Source organism: Petaurus breviceps, unplaced genomic scaffold (assembly GCF_028583685.1).
Source record: "Petaurus breviceps papuanus isolate PSGF00001 unplaced genomic scaffold, PetGlider_PUasm1.0 688, whole genome shotgun sequence".
In the NCBI taxonomy this organism is placed as follows: Eukaryota; Metazoa; Chordata; class Mammalia; order Diprotodontia; family Petauridae; genus Petaurus; species Petaurus breviceps.
Genome location: NW_027186457.1, coordinates 4,510,707 through 4,530,586, shown reverse-complemented (window position 1 = coordinate 4,530,586; position 19,880 = coordinate 4,510,707). Strand labels below are relative to the sequence as shown.

The 19,880-nt window shown below is 36.8% G+C and overlaps 1 protein-coding gene across 5 annotated transcripts in view; it reads right to left on the bottom strand.

Moving 5' to 3' along the window:
* Nucleotides 1–19,880, bottom strand: part of ACSL3 (acyl-CoA synthetase long chain family member 3) — an 88,459-nt gene that overhangs the window by 40,416 nt on the left and 28,163 nt on the right. For 4 of the 5 annotated variants that reach the window (XM_069104525.1, XM_069104523.1, XM_069104527.1 and 1 more), the window contains exon 2: nt 10,361–10,777. In XM_069104525.1, coding sequence (XP_068960626.1) covers nt 10,361–10,738 — 378 coding nt within the window. In that variant the 5' untranslated portion in view covers nt 10,739–10,777. Of the gene's footprint in view, nt 1–10,360; nt 10,778–13,907; nt 14,068–19,880 lie in introns of those variants that run through there. The other variant, XM_069104524.1, reaches the window with a different exon arrangement.

Sequence of the window (19,880 nt, the reverse complement as noted above, 5' to 3'; positions counted from 1 at the left end):
TGTGTGTGTGTATATATGTATATATAAATGTGTGTGTGTGTGTGTATGTACAGGTATAGATAGAGGGCACAGGACCAATTGAATAGGAAGGGATGATACTTAAAAGGTGAAATTGAGAGGTGAGAGAGAAATGTAATGAGAGGAGATGGGGAGAGACAGAATGGGGTAAATTATCTCACAGAAGAGGTAAGGGAAAACTGTTACAATGGAGGGGAAGAACAGGAAGGCAAAAGGGAATGGGTCAACCTTACTCTCAGTGAATTTGACTTAGGGAGGGAATGACTTACCCACTAAAGTAAACAGGGTATCTCACCCTACAGGAGAGTAGGAAAAAGGGGATGAGAGGGGAGATGATGGAGGGGAGTGCAGGTTGGGGGGGACGGAAGTTAGAAGCACACAATTTTGAAAACGGACAGGGTCTAAGTAGAGAATAGAACTGGAGGGCGGGATAGGTTGGAGGGAAATATAGCCGGTCTTTCACAATATAGCCACTATGAAAATGTTTTGCATAGATACACATGTACAACCTATATTGAATTGTCTATCTTCCCAGTAAGGGTGGGTGACGAGGGAGGAAGGAAAAGAATCTGGAATTTAAAGTTTTAAAATTAAATGTTTAAAATAAATGAATATATATATATATATATATATATTTACATGCAACTGGGAAATAAATATACAGGCACTGGAGTATAGAGATTCATCTTGTCCTACTGGAAAGTCAGAGGAGGGATGGGGGAAAATATAGGAGAGAGCAGATTAAGGGAGGGGGTATACAGTGGAATTACTGTTTGGGGGTGGGGGGTAGGGGAAAGAAGGGGAGAAAATTTGTAACTCAAAATCTTGTGGAAATGAATGATGTAAACTAAAAATAAACATAAAATTCAATTTAAAAAAAAAAAAAGAAGAGGGAGGTGGCTAGCTGGTGCAGTGAATAGAGCACCGGCCCTGGAGTCAGGAGGACCTGAGTTCAAATCTGGCCTCAGACACAACACAAAAACTAGCTGTGTAACCTTGGGCAAGTCACTCAACCCAAATTGTCCTCCAAAAAAAAAAAAAGAGTATTATAGACAAAATATGAATGAGTGATTTTCTAAAATTTTGTCATACATAAAAGTATAATTGATATTCCATCTAAAACTCAATTGATAGTGACACCATGTGGCACAAAGAAAGAACTCAATGAAATCCTGAAAGCAAAAAACAAAAACAAAATCAGAGTTTGTTGAAAAATTACAAGAACTTACAAAGGATAAGCTGTGGATTTAAATTATTTCCAAGATCCTCAAATTACCGAAGCTTCCAGCAAGTATACTCCTTCTCACATGGCACTCAGTCTTAGTGCTCCACAATGCTATAAATACAGAGAGATTTGGGTCCCAGGTCCAGTTTTGCCTCTGCTGTGAAATTGCAGACTAAACTCACATGTGAAACTTGGATAAGTTACAGCATCTCCCTCCCTAAGTATCCCCAAGGACAAAACAGAAAAATGAATTTACAGATCTTATGTAAAAACTAAGAGGCAGCTCTTCAAAATGCCTCTTAATTTTCAATTACTTCTCAGCCTTTCCATTCACTTTCTCCCCATATCCTCATGTTTCAGAGAATAAGGAAGCCTTAGTCCTTAACTAAAGCTAATTCTTCTACTTGCAGCCATTATTCATTTTCCTCCTGTCTCCTCTAAACCATGGTTAGAACAATCATGCACCCTCACTCCCATACATCTTCAATCACTCCCTTCTCCCCCAACACTGGCCCTTTTTATATGGACAAGGTAAACTTTTAGATGTAGGGCAAATAAATACAAAATTAAAAATAGTACCTGACTTCAAGGAGCTTACATTCTTTATGGAAACAACAAATTAAACAGAAGTATGTACCCAATTATTTAAGGTGCTGTTGAATGGATTAGAAAAACATTTATGCTATGTAATCTCAATTGGGTCCTCATTGTACCAGGTAATCCTATTATTATTCTCATCTAATTGATTCCCTATCCAACCTTCCCTTCTTCTCCTGCAGTGTTCCATACTATCTTTTCCCCATACTTTCTCAGTCCAAGAGTTTAACTCATACTTCAACAAAAAAACATGCCACTCTAGTTTAAAGAAAGAGGTGGCCCCTCTTGCAAGGCCTTTGATCCCATCTACACATCCTCTTCAGCAGATTTCTGCCACCATTAATCCATATTCTTTCTCTAATCATAAATCTACTTCTTATCCACTGGTTCTTCCTCAGATGTCTATAAACATAACTCCCCCATCCTTAAAAAAATCCTTACTAGATCTTACCATGCCCACCCTGCACCCTCCAGACTCCCAGTCCTGAATCTGGACCAGCTCTTCTCACCATACCAACCAAATGCTACTCACAGGACAGGCAAGCCAGGCTGCCTAAAGCAGCAAAGCAGCCGGAGGGAGAGATAGGAGGTAGTGTGCACCAAGGAGGTCAAGCTACTACCGCTCAGATCATCTTCCATCTTCCCTCACGCCATGACAAAGACAGACTAGGACTCTGAAGTCAACAACAGCAATGCTTCCAGCCCAGTGTCAAGTGGTTCATTTTCAGAAACAGATGTAATTTTTTTCAGTGGAAATGCCATTACGGAAGAGGCATTACCATCTGTGTACACACAGATATAATAAGTACATATAAGGTATGTACATATAATGGTTTTAATCAATGGTCTACATAGTCCAGCCTGCATGAATTCATCAACATAGATGTCTACTCTCAAGATTAAATTCCTTTACAATTGAAAAATACTCAAGGGGTAATAACAGATTTGCCTAGGTGAACTTATTTTGTGGGGAGGTGTGACAAAAAGAAGGCTTGGGAGGCCAGTAATCTCTGGATTAGTGATGAGGTACCTTGTTAAATCTTACCTCCTGGTATCCTAATGATGCTCCAAATAAATATTTTGGTTTTGCCTCTGAGGAAGAGTCTATTATATTTTGTGAATTTACCCTGGAAATACACATGCATATTCATAGAGGCTACTATGGGTATCACATTGGCATTACACAAGACAAAATCAATAGCTATATTATGAACACAATTACATTAACATTTTTCATACAAATGAAACCAGATCTAAACAAGTGGAAAATTATTAATTGCTCATGGGTAGGTCAAACCAATATAATAAAAATTACAATTCTACCTAACATAATTTACTTATTCAGTTCCATACCAATCAATTTATAGAGCTAGGAAAAATAACAAAATTCATCTGGACTGAACAAAGGTCAAGAATATCAAGGGAATTTTAAAAATGTGAAGGAAGGGAGACCTCAAACTGTATTACAAAGTAGAAATCATCAAAACAATCTGGTACTGGATAAGAAATACAGTGGTGGATCATTGAAATTGATTAGGCACACAAGACACATTAGTAAATGACCACATTAGTAAATCAACCACATAGTGGTTGATAAACCCAAAAATCCAGACTTTGGGAACAAGAATTCATTATGTGACAAAAACTGCTGGGAAAACTAGAAAGCAATTTAGCAGAAACTAGGCATAGACTAACACTTCACATAGCATAGCAAAACAAAGTCAAAATGCGTACATGATTTTTAGACATAAAGGGTGATATCATAAGCAAATTAGAGGAACATGGGATATTTTACCTGTCAAACTGATAGATAAGGGAAGAATTTATGACCAAAACAAAAGAGAGAACATTACAGGATATAAAATGGATCATTTTGATTACATTAAATTAAAAGGGTTTTTTAATGAGTTGGGATTTATATATATGAAATATATATATGACTTGGGATTTACAAGTTTCTCTGATAAAGGGCTCTTTTCACAAATATATGGGTAACTGAGTCAAATTTATAAGAATATGAGTTATTATCTTACTGATAAATGGTCAAAGGACAGGAACAGTAAGTTTTTAAAAAAAGAAATCAAATCTATCTACAGTGAGATGAAAAATTTTCTCTAAATTACTTTGATTAGAGAAATGTAAATTAAAACAACTCTGAGGTACCACCCCCACCAAATTGGCTAATATGACAGGAAAGGAAAATAACAAATGTTAGAGGAAATGTGAAAAAATTGGGACACTAATGCACTGTTGATAGAGTTGTGAACTGATCCAACTATTCTAGAAAACAATCTGGAACTATGTCCAAAGGACAGGTGTATATACTCTTTCACCCAAAACTACCACTACCAAGTCTACACTCTAAAAAGAACAAAGAAAAAGGAAAAGGACCTATACATACAAAAATAATTATAGCAGTTCTTTAAGTGGTAGCAAAGAAGTGGAAATTGAGAGGTTGTCCCTCAATTGAAGAAAGGCTGAACAAGTTGCGGTACTTGACAGTGAAGGAAGACTATCATGCTATAAGACATGACAAGCAGGGTAGTTTCAGAAAAACCTGGGAAGACTTATATAAACAGATGCAAAGTGAAGTGAGTAAAACCAGGAAAACAATGTACAAACAATGTCTAAATCAATGACTTAGATATTTTCAGCAATACAATGATCCAAGACAATTCCAAAAGATATATGGTGAAAAGTGCTATCCGCCTTCAAAGGAAGAATTGATAAAGTTTGAATGCAGATCAAAGCATCTTTTTTTTTTTACTTTATTTTTCTTGGGGTTTTTTGGTTTGTTTTCTTTGGCAACATGGCTAATATGGAAATTTTTTGTAAGACTGAGCAAAAAGCAGGGAAGACAGGGAAGGAGACAATTTAAAACTCGAAATTTTTAAAAACCTACGTTAAAAATTGTTTAACATGTAATTGAGTAAAAAAAAAATTAAATAAAAAAAGCAATATTACTCAGTTATCAGCATCTTATTTAGATGTTTATTACAAGAAACAAAATCAATCTGACAACAAGATCACCACTGAGACTTGGAAAAATCAATTAACACCCAAAGGAACATCTATAAAGAGATAAACCATTCAAAATTGATAACTAAATGGTCTTAGGACTCACTTCCATCATCTCAGCAAGATTAAGTAGATTAAATACTGGTTTATATGTAATTGGGAAGAAACAAAATATTAACATTTTTAAAATTAAGTAGATAAACTTATTAATTTACAGACAAAACAAGGCATGTTTATTTGAAAACTGAAGAATTTGTTGCTGAAATATGGTTTTAATCAAGGGACTTGAAATGTTATATACAAGGAAAATCTGAATACAGATGATTTGTCAAGAGAAAAAAACACGGTGATGCAGCACCTTAGCTGTCACAGATGACAGTAAAAGAGGTTAATTCTGGGATTACATTATACTCCAAAACTTATTTCACAAATGGGAACTGAAATTACCATAGATCCTACATCAGAATGTTTTTAAAAAGGTACAGTAAGTTGATCCTCTATGATACAAATCCTGATTAAGAGAACAGATATTTTCTTTTAAGAAAGTAATTATTCTATCAATAGAGATAGTTTGGCTTGGCATAATGGATAACAGACCAGTCTCTTATTTAGGAGACCTGGATTCAAGTCCCACCTCTGACAATTAGTAGCTGTGTGACCAAAAGCCAGGTACTTAACTTCTTAGTGGAACTCCAGGCCATTTTCTATTACTGTAAATAACAAATTGATGATATGCATTCGTGGACAAAATATTCATAATACGAGCTCCCCATACTGATAAAATCACATTCCAGACTTTTTCCATCAATAAAAGTTACTGAAACTTGCTAGATGTACCTATAAAAGAAATACCATATAATATACCAGGAAAAGCAACAAAAACTATACGTCTTTGGGACAGGAACTACATCACCTGTGGACAGTGAAGAAGGGACAAAAAAAGAAAAGCAGCAATTCTGCATCCACCTAACATCTTTTACTTCAATTTAAAAACAGGAATTACTAAACAATTACATGACCAGGAACATTCTGGAGAAGGTCTGACTGAGACCAGTTCAATGCTGGAATTACAACATTAAGACCCACACAGACCATACTACACTTAACAAAAAAAAATATGAGTTTGAGTTTATTTAAGCATGCAAAACAGATACAGATGCAGGAAGATACATACAGCCCCTGTTTCTACACAAAAATGCATCTGGTTGGAAGTGTCTGCTGAAATAGGCTCTGTTGATTCACATTACAGTGGAATATCCCATCAAGTCTGAGGGATACCAACTCCTTCTGGGCTAGGTTTTTTATAACCTGGGAGACCAGCAAACCTCATCAAAGTCACAAACCCTAGTTCCCCTGAGACAAATCATGTCCAGACAGATGTCTTCCCTGCTTTTTAGGGAAAAATAGACTAGGCTACCTGGCAGGGGCCCCAAGAGAACTCGCTCCAACCACAAGGAGATTGAAGTGTTACCAAATCATCATTTTAACAACTTTTAGCTGGAATCAAATCAAAGTCCACTTAACTTAGAGCAGTCACATTTCTGTAAAATATTTTAATAAATCATGATTTATCTTCTGAATAAAGCATAGTCTAGCAATAGGCATACTACCTAAGTAACTATCAACTTCCTTCTATAATTAAGCCCAACTCTGGATGATATATCCTTTTCAACTTTTTAATTTACCCATAAGACAGCAATTAAGTTGCTCTTGCATGATCTGCTTAATTAACCTTTTTTTTTTTTTCTAAAAAGCAAGACTATAACATTGGACTACTCCATGTGATTAAAAATAAGTCTTGGCTGGCTACTTCCAAATCATCTGACTTGTGTTACTTTGTAAACTGGAATAACAGAATGTGCAAAGTAGTTTTAAACACTGTTTCCTTTAAAAAAAGCTAGTTGAAATAAAGTACTTTGTTGTTGTTTTTTAAATAAAAATCCATGAATAAGGGTAAATTCCACTTTCTTTTCATTAATTAAAATTACAAAGAATATTACTGAATACCCAAATTTTAAATAAAAATAGTCCAAAGATCAAATTGATTCTATGGAGGGCTGACACTGGTGAAAGCAAACTGTATATTCTAAAACCTTTGGTAAAATCCTTTCAAGGAAAAATAGTACTGCCAGAAAAGAGATGTCTTTTTCACATTCCAATTTTCCCTATTTCTAGTCATTTCCTGTTCTTCTCCATGGGTAACAGTTCTAGATTCTTAGAACTATACAGTATCAATTATGTTACAATATTCAAGATAAATTTTTATGGAGACAAAAATTTGCTGGCTCCAAAATGCTGAAGTTCCTTTGGAACTGACAAAAGGAGGGAACAAGCTATAGCAAGTCTAGAATTTCTAGTCTTTATAAATGTTATTTTGTGCCAATTATTGCTATATGAATTAGGAGGAACTTGAACGTCTCTACCACAAACACCTTATGCTTTTTCCCTTGTGAAACCATTGTAAGAAAGACTTAACAGAAAATATGGAAAGGGTAGTTTTTAGGAAGCATGCTGAGGTAGAAAGTAACTAAGAATCTTTAAATTAAATATCAAAGGTTTTTCTCAAAATTTAGTCCATATCAGAATCTCATATTTTAAATATCTTAATGAAGTAATAAAAACAGCAGAATGTTTGTGGGCAGAAAACCAGCCTCAGAGCCAGAAGACCTGGGTTCTAGTTCTGCCCTTGGTATATACTCATTGGTGACCCTAAGCAAGTCAATCATTTAATATCCCAGTGCTCTAGGCAACTCTCCAAAGACTACAGATTTCAGATTTGTAAAGGGAGTTTCCTCATTTTGGAGTTCCCTATACCAATCCCTATCCTATCTCTATAATGCTAAGTTAGTAAAGAAAGCAGAAATAAAACTTAGCATTGCCAAATCTAGCCCATATAAACATTCTGTACTACATAGTATACAGAAATATATTTTATACAACATGTATACACACATATACATGTATTGTGCACATGTGTACATATATGTGCTCATAAACATTACATGTATACATGCTAATTTTAGTCCAGATCTATCTGTTCCTTAAACAATCTTCAGGGAAGTCCAAGAACAGAAAGAAAATATGTACCGTGACCAACATAAAGAAAACACCTTACCAACTTTCCCCTCAAAGCAACTCCCACTTCCAATTTCCTTGTTTCTGGAAATAGCATTACCATTCATCCAATCACCATGCTAAAAATGTCATTACCTTTTTTAATTTCCATGTCCAAAATGTTACTAAGTCCTATTGATTCTACCTCTGCAGGATCTCAAATGTGTAAGTCTCCTTCCTCTTTCCTCAGACACAATCCAAGAACCTTATCTCTCTATCCTCACTCTGCCCCAATCCCTCTTCCCCTAAGGCTCTCCACACTCTAACCCATCTTCAAAAGTCACATGCATAGATCTGATCACATCAGTCTTCTAACGCAAAACTCTTCAGAGCTGACCCAAATAAAATAAAGTTCAGGTTCTGTAGCATGTCACCTAGGTGACCTCCAGAAGCTGGTATCTCCGTTTCCATATCTCTCTCATTTTTGTCTCCTCCACATGGACAACAATTCTGCCAAAGTGGACTATGATGGTTCCAGCCATCTTTCCACCTTTCCAAATAACACCAATCTTTAGATACAGTTTGAATGTCATCTCCTTCAATGATCCCAAAATCAGAAATGATCTTTCCTTCTAGTAACATTTTATATTTCTCTTGAATTATTATCTTATATTCTCTACCAGTTTTTCTTTTTCTCTTCTTTTCTTTTGCTTTTTAGAGGGGGAAGGGAAGGGCAGGGCAATTGGGGTTACCAAGGTCACTCGACTATTAAGTGTTAAGTTTCTGAGGCGGAATTTGAACTCAGGTCCTCCTGACTCCAGGGCCAGTGCTCTAATCACTGCACCACCCCTACCATAGTTATTGTATAGAATTATGTATTTGTATGTTTCATAATCGCCAGTGTATTTACAAATTAACTTTCTAGTCTTAGGAGTATAGGTGGCAACCACATAACATCATAATTAACTGCCCTATAAAGGTCAAGCACACATAATCTTACCATCACTGAAAAAAGCATTTGACATTTCTTCCAATACAGGGTCCCAAGAACTATCTACTAACTTTTACCAGATATATGATATGATATGATACCAGATATGATATGACACCAGCTCAGTAAATAGTATTTTCATACCACTTCTATCCTTATCTTATAAGGTGATACTAGGAAACTGTACTAAAGGCTTTGTACTAATAAGGTGTTTTTGCTAATAAGCAACCATTTTAAAATTAAAGGAACCCTCTTACAGGAGTCTTTTTTGGTGTGCAAAATCAGTCATACAGTTCAAATTTACTATAGTAGTTTCTTCTATACTAGGCAAATGAGGGAGCATATTTTAAAACACCTTTTCACTTGGACAATGTAGAAATGTATACTGAAGATAGAATTAAAGGCTTACAGAAGGTAGAGGGAAGTAACAGGTCTTCATCACCTCTTTCACAGTTTGCAGTAGTAAAAATATCAGGCTATCAGAAACCCAAGACAGTTCTACATTCATACTAATTAGACACATTTATCAATCAATTAATAAATGTTTATTAAACACCTAAGCACAAAGGCAAGACAATGCCTACCCTCAAGTAGCTTACAATCTAATGAGGGAGACAAAAAGCAAACAAATATATACAAAGCAAGCTATGTATAGAATAAATGGGAAATAACTAACAGAGGAAAGATAGTGTAATTAAGAGGGGTTGAAGCAAGGCTTCTTATCTAAGGTGGAATTATAACTGGGACTTAAAGGGATACCAGGGAATTCAGCAGGTCTAGTGGAGGAGGAAGAGTGTTCTAAACATAGTGCCTGGAGTCAAGAGCTTAGTTTGAGTGAACAGGCAGAATGCCAGTCACTAAATAGAAAAATGTTTTGAGGAATAAGGTGTAAGATGACTGGAAAGGTAGGAGAGGTTATGATGGGTTCTGAATGCTAAACAGGGCATTTTGTATTTGATCCTGGAGGCAACGAAATACTGGAGTAATTTGAAAAATTTAGGGGCTATGGAGTCATCCTCTTGAAGACAGCAGGTATAGTATATCTGCCTCAAGACCTGTTAGCCTTAGATGTCTGGAAGACCCCACCCCCCACACCTATGGGTACTTGGAAGATGGTGAAGGAAAGGCCATAAAAAGGGGGGAAAAAAGGGGCGGCTAGGTGGCGCAGTGAGTAAGAGTGCCAGCCCCGGAGTCAGGAGGACCCAGGAACGGTTCCAGCCTCAGATACTTAACACCTACAAAGGAAAAAAAAAACTGGCCTGGCCATGTAACCTTGAGAAAGTTACTTAACCCCAATTGCTTAAAGAAAAAAGGGGGTGGGGGAGAAGCTAGTTTTTCTACTTCTGAAACTTCTATTTCTGAAACTTTAAAAACTTGTAGAAGCAAAAGTACTGGGTCCCTCATTGCTAACAATACATTTTATTTATAGTCTTTATTAGAAACAAAACCCTGCTTACCTTTTTAAAAATTTTTCCATTCGGTTGTACTTCATCTTCTTCAATTAGTACTTCACGAGTTCCCAGTAGCCTTTTGTCCTTATATTTGTTTTCTGCATATTTAAAAACTTTATCTAGTGTATCACATCCAGGATAGAGCACTGAAGCCAAACCGTGCAAGCTGTTAACAGAGCGGTATGCTGCATTTGGCTGTCTATTTACAGGCTTTGCTTTAAGTTGGTTGGATCTTGCTTGTCTTGATCCACATATAAAGTAAAATGGAATGTATGTTAAAATAGTGTAGACCAAAATTACAAAGTTTATGAACCATAAAAGAATAGGGTTGATGTTCTGTTTTAGCTTCATTGCAGCTGTTGCTGAAGTTCCTGGGGTACTCATAACTGCTCACAAGTTGGAATAAAGGACTTCAGGAAGAATCTAAAGAAAAGAAAAAAAATAAGTAAAGTTACTTTAAAGGTTAGATTTTTAAAATATGCTTTTAATAATTATTCAGTATCAATGAGGTAACTCAAAGTATGTTTTTATACAGTTAGACAAATGCACCAAGTCTTTTTTGCTATGTTACCTTCTCTTCTCCTTCCGCTTTAAAAAGTAGGCATTGGTATCAAACCAAATGACCAGTGAATTATCATACAAAAGTTGACTAATCTTGAGCACAAAAGTCTCAATTGAAGTAATCGTTTCATTTACCAACATCGAAGAAAACAGAGAAAGCAATAAAAAGAAAAGAGTCCAAACAAGGTCACAGATTTCAAATTCTGGGTCCCCACTATTCAGTAGCAAGAGTGGTGGAAAAAGCTAACTTTTGACTTTGTTAATTCTTTCCTATTATCTGTGGATTTAGCAGGCATACTGAGACTTTGCAAGTAAGAAAACGCAGACAAGTGATTACCATTTAATAAAGTAATTCAGTAACTAAAACCTGGGGGAGTTAGAAGTGGGAGTTGTTTTGAGGAGTAAAGCTGGTAGGCTCTATTTTGAACATTTTGGTGACAATACAAATTTTCTTTCTCTCCCTGACCTGATCTGAAGACTATTTCAGGGAACATTATCTTTTTACATGAACTTAATATACCACATCTAGACTATATTATATAATGCTGCATATATATAAATCATGAACTTAGCATAGAATAAATACTATTTCAAACAGAATCCCAACAAAATTAGTTAATATTTCTGTTCAACCTTTAGAACAGTTTTTAAAATAAAAGATTTCAAAGAACAAGGTATCAGAAGATAAAAGTAAAAGATAGTCCCTGCCCTCAAGAAACTTAGCATTTAGCTGAGGAAAGACAGAACAAAATTTTAAAATTAAACAATTCAAGAGTTTTAGAATTATAGAAGACTAAAAAAAAATCAGGAGATTATAAAAGACTAAAAAATCTGGAGATTACTTATTTCTAAGGGCTATAAATTCAGAAGAAAGAAAAACTGTGGCCTGGAAAGGGTTCATAGAAAGAGGACCTTAAGCCTGGCCTTAAAGAACAGGTAGGCAAGAATGTGAAATGAGGGGGAGGGCAAGGGCATCTTCACTGTTAAAGGCATATACAGAGGAAAGCCAACCAACTAGTTTGAGTAGAGCACAGATTTTGTGTTCAAGAACAGTCTGAGATGGGACAGGACAGGTAGAAAGGGGGGCAAAAAGGAAGAGTTTGTATGCAAGAAAAGGGATTTTGGCCATTATCCTGTAGGGAGTTGAGAAGCCACAAACTGATCTGTTCATTTTAAAGAAACTACCAAAAGAGAGCAGTACTTGGGAAGTTTCATCTTCTGCAGGAAGGCTTAGGAAAAAAGAAATAAATGACTTTGTTATTTGCCTGTCTCCTGAATCCAAAGAAAGCATACTTGTCAAGACCTTCCCTGTAGTACGTTTCTTTTTCTTCCCCGATAAAACAGCCCCATACCAGAGACCTACACAGGGAAAGTATAGAAAAAGAAAACTTCAAAAATATTTGAATGCCCTACCAAATGGGTGGAAGAGAGCAGACTAGATTGCATTTGGACAACTGTACATCATTTTTGGTGGCACCAAGGCTTTCCCTGAAATAAATTTCCCTCTTTTTTAACACCAATATTTTTTCAGTGAAGCTATAAGGTTTCAAATCACAAAGCAAAATTTCTGAGAAATCAAAATTACATCACCCAACAGACCTGAAGAGATGTATGGTGGACATAAATAGACCACAGCAAATTACAAATGATGAAGAAGGTGGAGGGGAGGGGTAGCAGTCTGGAGCTTGTAATCAGAGATACTTACAACCGTGAAAAAGAAATGGGCTACTTATGTATTAAACAAGGGGAGCAATAAAGGATGGATGCACAGACTAGTGCTGCATTAGCCACTGGGCAGACTCCAATGTGGAGATACGTTAAGGTGATATACATGAGACTCATACACAAGACAGTATGTCTTAGCTGCAATCTGTACCTTTGGAGGGAAGGCACATATCCCTGTAAAAATTGTGGTGATTACAGTGATATCGTAGCTGAAAAAGATCATATTTTTAGAGTTACGCTGTTCTTGTAGTCACTTCAAACATCACTATAAAGATCAAAATTATAATATGATTCAGGACTAACATACAAAACCAACTAAAGCTTCAAAAGAGTTACTTCATAGTTTACCTAATAGAGCATGGGTATTAATAGCAAGCAAAAAATGCTTATATTGTCTTAAGTTCTATTCTATAACTAGATTAAGCAAGAATGGCATATATTTATGGTTACAAAGCCCGACCCTCACAATTATCTTAGGAGAAAAGCAGGGCAGGTATTGACCTCATTTTATAGATGAGTAAACTAAGTTAAACTTTTAACATCAGGGCATCCCAGTCTTCAGATCCCAAATTCAATCTTCCTTCTTACCATACTGCAAAGTTGCCTTTCTACAAATATTCAGTATAATGAAAATTATTTAAAGGAGCAGGAATTTTTAAAATGCTCAATGCACAGCTATTCTACGTAAACTTACAAATTAATATGTGTTCAAATTCTTTATAAAGAGCTTTGTGATTGTTTCTTATCAAAAGCCTAAAGCGAGAAATATATTTGTGGAAATGATTATGCAGAATGGTAAGGCACAGTATCAATTCACTGTAAAGTATCAGGTTCTAGAAAAAAATTAAGATTATACAATGTTTTTAATCGTTAATAATGTATGCATGTTAAACACTTCATAGTAAATGATAATTTTAAATTTTTCAGTGTAGAATTAGAATGGTAACAATTCCACAATAAACTGGTGATCTTAATGCCTCCTAGATATAGCTTCATTTCCAAAAAAAGAAAAAGGAAAAGGAGCAGACATACAAAAACCCAAGGAAATTTCTAATCCGAGAAACCTCCCCTTTCTTCAGCTCATTAAAAGAACTCCTTGAAACAGCCCACTAAACTCTGCCTTTAACTATCCATCTGGAATGGTGTCGGGGAGGCCTGAGGGGGCAGGTTTCTGTGCACCCCCAGAACCCTAGCGCACAGCCCGAGGCCAGGGATCGTGCAGCGCCCATTCCATGAGCAGCAGCCCCAAAGCACGAAAAAAACTCACACGTAGCAAGGGCGCAACAAATGCATCCTGTCCTGCAGCTGCAGAGAACGGGCGGTCGCTGGGGAGGAGGCGAGGGCACTCGCTGGGGCGCCCGCCCCTCACATCACACATGAGACCTAACGCTCAGGGCAGGTTCTCGGGTGCGGAGGGGTGGGCCTGTTCTCCCCCCCCCCCAAAGAAGGGTGGGAGGGGGTGGGGGGGGGGGGAGGATTGGAAGAAGGGGGGAAGGGAGAGAATGAGGAAGAGGACTGACAGGGGGGAGGCCGGGAGGGGAAGAGGGAGGCCTCAAAGCATCACAAAGCCGGCGGCCCCGCCCCTTGCCCCGCCCTGCGCCAGCAGCTTCAGAGGCATAGAGGGGAGGGTCTCAGTAAGGGCTCCCCTCTCTGGCCAAGCAGGAAGGCACTAGGGCCCACGTATCTTCCAGGCCCATCTGCTTCATCTTCCCCTCCCTCGGGGACACGGACATGTAAATTCCACGTGACAGAGCTAAATCAGTTACTGTCTAAGAGTGTGGCCTGGAGCACGTGGCAGTGGCTGATGAAAAACCAGGCTGAGATGTGGTGGGGGAAGAGTCAGAAAGCATCATTAGCCATCCCCAAAGCTCTGGCCCGGCTGCAAACGCTCAGGCACCGGGTGCGGAGGAGGCCCCTCCGCACAGGAGCCTTGGGGAGCTGTTGCCTGGGGCCCCGGAGGCAGAGCGGAGCGGGCAGGCCTTGTACCCAGGCCTTCCTAACTCCTGCACTTGAAGCTATAGGGCTGGAAGGGCCCCCAGATCCCCCCACCCCAATACAACTCTTTCCTTCTACGGGGTTCAAAACTAAGACCTGGAAAATTCAAGGGATATAGTTAATGTCATTAAGTTGCTCTACCTGACTCCAAGTCCTGTAACACCAAAGTGGTTATTTTTTACTGTACCAACAAAAATTTCTTTACAAGCACTCTCCATAAAAATAAATTGTGTTAACAGTCCCTTCTGAAATTAAAAAAAACTTAAGCACAGTATTCAATCCATATTCTGAAAAACAAAAGGAAAAAAGGGGGGAAATATTTATTTTCAAGGACTTGATCTGTCAGCCTAAAATGGAAAATAAAGCCATAACTATTTGTATCTGGTAGAGAGTTATTTTCAAGGCAATTCTTTTGGCTCAACCAGAGCCAAGAACATGTTTCCTTCCCTGCTTTCCAGGATTAAAGGTATGGTAAAAATCCACAGGTTTGGTCAGGTAGAATTGAAACAAAACATTTAATTAGCTGATTTAATTCTCCTTAGCCCAACCTTCCTATCTTACAAAACAGCAGGTTTACAGCTTCAGATATTTAAATTAATATTTATACGTTTCTGTCTACATTATTTCTGCTTCTCAAATCTGTAGTAATTCCTCTTCTGAAAGTGACTTTTAGTAGTTTCTTTACAATAACTAAAATAGGTTCACTATCAAATCAAGAAAACTCAAATTTTGTTTTATCATGAGTATATAAAAGGGTAAATTTAATGGTGGCTGGACAGCACAGTGGATAGAGCTCTGGGCCTGGAATCGGGGAGACTATCTTCCTGAGTTCAAATGTGACCTCAGAAACTTACTGGCTGTATGACTCTGAGCAAGTCACCTATTTCCCTCAATTTCCTCGTGTATAAAATGAGTTGTGGAAGGACACAGAAATCCACTCCAGTATCTTTGCCAAGAAAACTTCCAAATGGGATCATGAAGAATTGGGACTGGGCTGAACAACTAATTTAGTGCTTTTGAAAACAATACTATAATGCAGTTCTTTGGAAAAACAATAGTCCCCTTTGACCCCTTAGCCACAAATCCATTATCCTAGTAAATATGCAAAAATATAGGAAATTATAGGTAAAATAAAAACAAAAGCTACCAGTAAAAATTACTTTAAGAAATATAACCACAAAAAATATCGAAGTGCTGGCAACTGAATAGGACAAATGAGAATTATGGTGTAAATAGTTTTATAAGTCTACTGTGTGCCAGGCACTGGGCTAAGTACTTTACAAAAAATTACCTAATTTAAACCTGGCAGCAACTCTGCAAGGTAGGTTCTATCATTATCCTCATTTTACAGATGAGGAAACAGAGGCAAACAAAGGTTAAGTGACTTGTCTAAGGTCACAAATATAGTATCTGAGGCTAGACGGCATCTGTAAGTATATAAGAATATTTGAAAAGATACTAAAGAGGGAATTGTGTGAATATGGTAGATTAAGGCAGAAAACTATCCAGCTCTCCCAAATAACTTAAAACAATGTCTTAAAGTAAATTTTAAAGTAGCAGAATTAATTAAAAGATAAAATTAATTAAAGCAATCATCCAGCCCAAGACAAAGTGGGAGAATCCTTAGGAAAGAAAGATCTGACCTTCCAGGGTAATCCTGACTGAAGTATCTACCAAGTCAACAAACAGCAAGCATTAGGAGCAACTCTATAAGCCAAGAGTCTTAGCTGGGGGGAGGCACCTGTTCAGTAACTGTTCAGGGAAGACTGTAGGAGCCCTCTGCTGATGCTTGACAGGAGGCCCAGGAGTGCTGACCAGATGCTGGTCCTGGTTCCAGGCTGTGGCTGCAGGCAAGAAGGAGCACACACCCACTGAGTATGGTCTTGGGATAGAGGCCCTACTACGTGTGATCACTCATAGGAGAGCAGACTACCCAGTTCAGTTCAAGGGAAGAGGGGTGAGCTGACACTTGCAGCCACCTTTAGGACCACAGGGAGTACGAGTGTGATGGGAGCAGTGCTGGGAGCCTTGGTCACAGCTGAGGAGTGAAGAGTACCTGAGGTCACTTATATAGACTTGAGGTATGAACCAGGGGAGCAGTGACAACACCTGGTCTTGGATTATAAAAAACTGGAAGAGCTAAGAGGTCAAAGGCCCCCAAATAGAACCCAGAAAACAACAGCACCAAAAAAACCTATAGCCTGAGACTTTATCGTCTCAGAAGCAGTTAACATAAAGTTTACAGCCAAGAAAAGGGCTGTTAAAAAAAAATAAGTAAAAAACAGAAAGAATACAACCACAAATAGCGACTATGCTAATAGAGAAACTCTGAGTGCAAACTGAGAAGATAAAATCGCTTCTCTTGTAAAGCTTGAAAGAAAAATGTAAAATAGTCACAAGCCCAAAAGAGTTCTTGGAAGAGCCTGAAAAGGACTTTAATAATCAAATAAAAGAGGTTGAGGAAAAACTGAGAAAAGAAATGAGCAGTGACACCCCCCCCAAAAAAGCAAGAAAATTATAAAAAGTAAACCAATTTGAAAAAGTTATTTTTAAATTTACTTAAGAAAATAAGCCCTTAAAACTTAGAATTGAGGGGCGGCCAGGTAGCACAGTGAGTAAGAGTAAGACATCAAGAAATTAAAAATAAATCCAAAAAATGAAAAACAGAAGAGAATGCAAAACATCTCATTAGAAAAACAATTGAGGGGCGGCCCAGGCTCAGACACTTAACACAAAAACTAGTTGTGTGACCTTGGGCAAGTCACTTAACCCCAACTGCCCTCCAAAAAGAAAAAAAAAACTGAACTGAAAAACAGATGGAGAAGAAACAATATAAGAATTGTTAGACTACCTGAAAGTTAATGATAAAAAACTGTCTATAGACACTATACTTCAAGAAATTACTGAGGAAAATTGCCCTGAAGTTTTAAAACTAAAGGGTAAAAGAGAAATTTTAAAAAATCCACAGATCACTACATAAAAGAGATCCCAAAATGAAAACTCACAGGAATATTATGGCCAAGTTTCAAAACTCCCAGGTCAAGGAGGAAATATTACAAGGAAGTAGGAAGAAACAATTTAAATACTGTGTAGCTACAGTCAAGATAACACAAGATTTAGCAGCTTCTGCATTAAAAGATCGAAGGGTGTGGAATATAATATTCCAAAGGGCAAAAAGTTGGATTTTTAACCCAGAATAACCTATCTAACAAAGCTCCATATAATCCTGAAAATTAAAAAAAAAAATAGGCTACCTAAAGAACTTTCACATATTCTTGAGGAAAAGACCAGAACTGAACAGAAAATTTAACTTAAAAGAATCAGGAGAAACATAAGGTAAATGTAAAAGACTGATTATAAGAGATTTAACTGTTTACTTCTTATATGGGAAAACTATATTTTAACTTGCAAGAATATTATTATCATTACTAGGGTAATAATGTGTGAGTATACACAGACTGAAGGCTTTGGGTTGATTTGAGTATAATGGGGTGATTCTAAAAAATGAAATTGGAAAGGGCAAGGTAAAATGGAACAAATTCTCTCATACAAAAGAGACATGCATGGAAGAACTGTTACAGTGCAGGGGAGGATAGGGTGGAGGGTAGTTAATGTGAGAACTTTCTTTTCTTCAGAACTGAGCTAAAGGAAGAATAACATACATTTACTAGGGTATAAAAGTTTTCTTAACTTACAGAAAAATAGGAGGGCAAAGGGATAGGATAAGGGAGAGACATTTAGAAAAGTGTGCAGATTAAGGAAGCAATGGTCAGAAGTAAATTAGATTTCTGAGAAGGGACAGAGTAATAAGAGAATGAGAAAGATAAATAATGAGTAAAAATAGAATGGAGCAAAATACACAAATAGTAATTATACCTTTGAACCTGAAGGATACCTAGGTGGCACAGTGGATAGAGAACCTGCCCTGGAGTCAGGAGGACCTGAGTTCAAAACCTTGACACTTACAACTTTTGTGACCCTGGCCAAGTCACTTAACCCCAAATGCCTCAACAACCAAAAAACCTTTAAATGGGAATGGGATGAACTCACCCATAAAATGGAAATGAATAACAAAATGATTCAAAACTCAGGAACTGACAATATGTTGTTTACAAGAAACATTTAAAAATGAGATAATAAAATAAAAATAATAATAAAATAAAACAAAGGGCTGGAGTAGAATTTATTATGCTTCAGTTGATATTAAAAAAGTAGGGGTAGTCATGATGATCTCATACAAAACTAAGGGTAATATAGACTTAATTAAGAGATAAGCAGGAAAACTACAATATGTTATAAGGTACACTAGATAATGAATTAAAATCAATACTAATATATGTAAAAAATGCTAAAGCATTCAAATTTTGAAAGGAAAATGTAAATAACTATAGGTAGAAATAGATAGCAAAACTATTATGGTGGGGGATTTCAACCTTCTCCCCAGAACTAGATAAATGTACACAAAAAAATAAAATAAAAAAGAAACATGTCAAGGAAATGATAAACCAGATATGACAAGACATCTGGAAAATCAAATGGGAATAGAAAGAAATATATCTTTTTCTCAGCAGTATATGGTACCTTTACAAAAACTGACCACATATTAGACCATAAAAACAATGGAAACAGATTAAAAAATAACACCATTTGCCCAGATTATCAGAAGAGGAAACAGAGTATATAAATAAACCTATTTTAGAAAAAAATAGATGACTTTTCATAAATGACTTTTCTAAGAAAAAAGCATCAGAACCAGATGGATTTACAAGTGAATTCTACCAAACATTTAAAGAACAATTAATTCCAATATTACATACATTATCCAGAATAATAGGCAAAGAAGAGGTCCTACCAAACTCCTCTTATAAAATAAATATGGTGCTGATAGGTAAACCAGGAAGTCTTAAAACACAGAAAGGAAAATTATAGACCAATTTCACTAATGAATATCAATGCAAAAATCCTACATAAAATACTAGTTAGTATGCTCAAAGGGCTATAAAAATGTGCACACCCTTTGACCTAGCAATACTGCTTCTAGAGTTGTATCCCAAAGAGGTCATAAAAATGGGAAAAGGACCCACATGTATAAAAATATTTATAGCAGCTCTTTTTATGGTGACCAAGAACTGGAAATTGAGGAGATGCCCATCAACTGGGGAATGAATGGAATACTATTGTGCTATAAGAAATGATGAACAGGTGGACTTCAGAAAAACCTGGAAAGACTTATATGAATTTATGC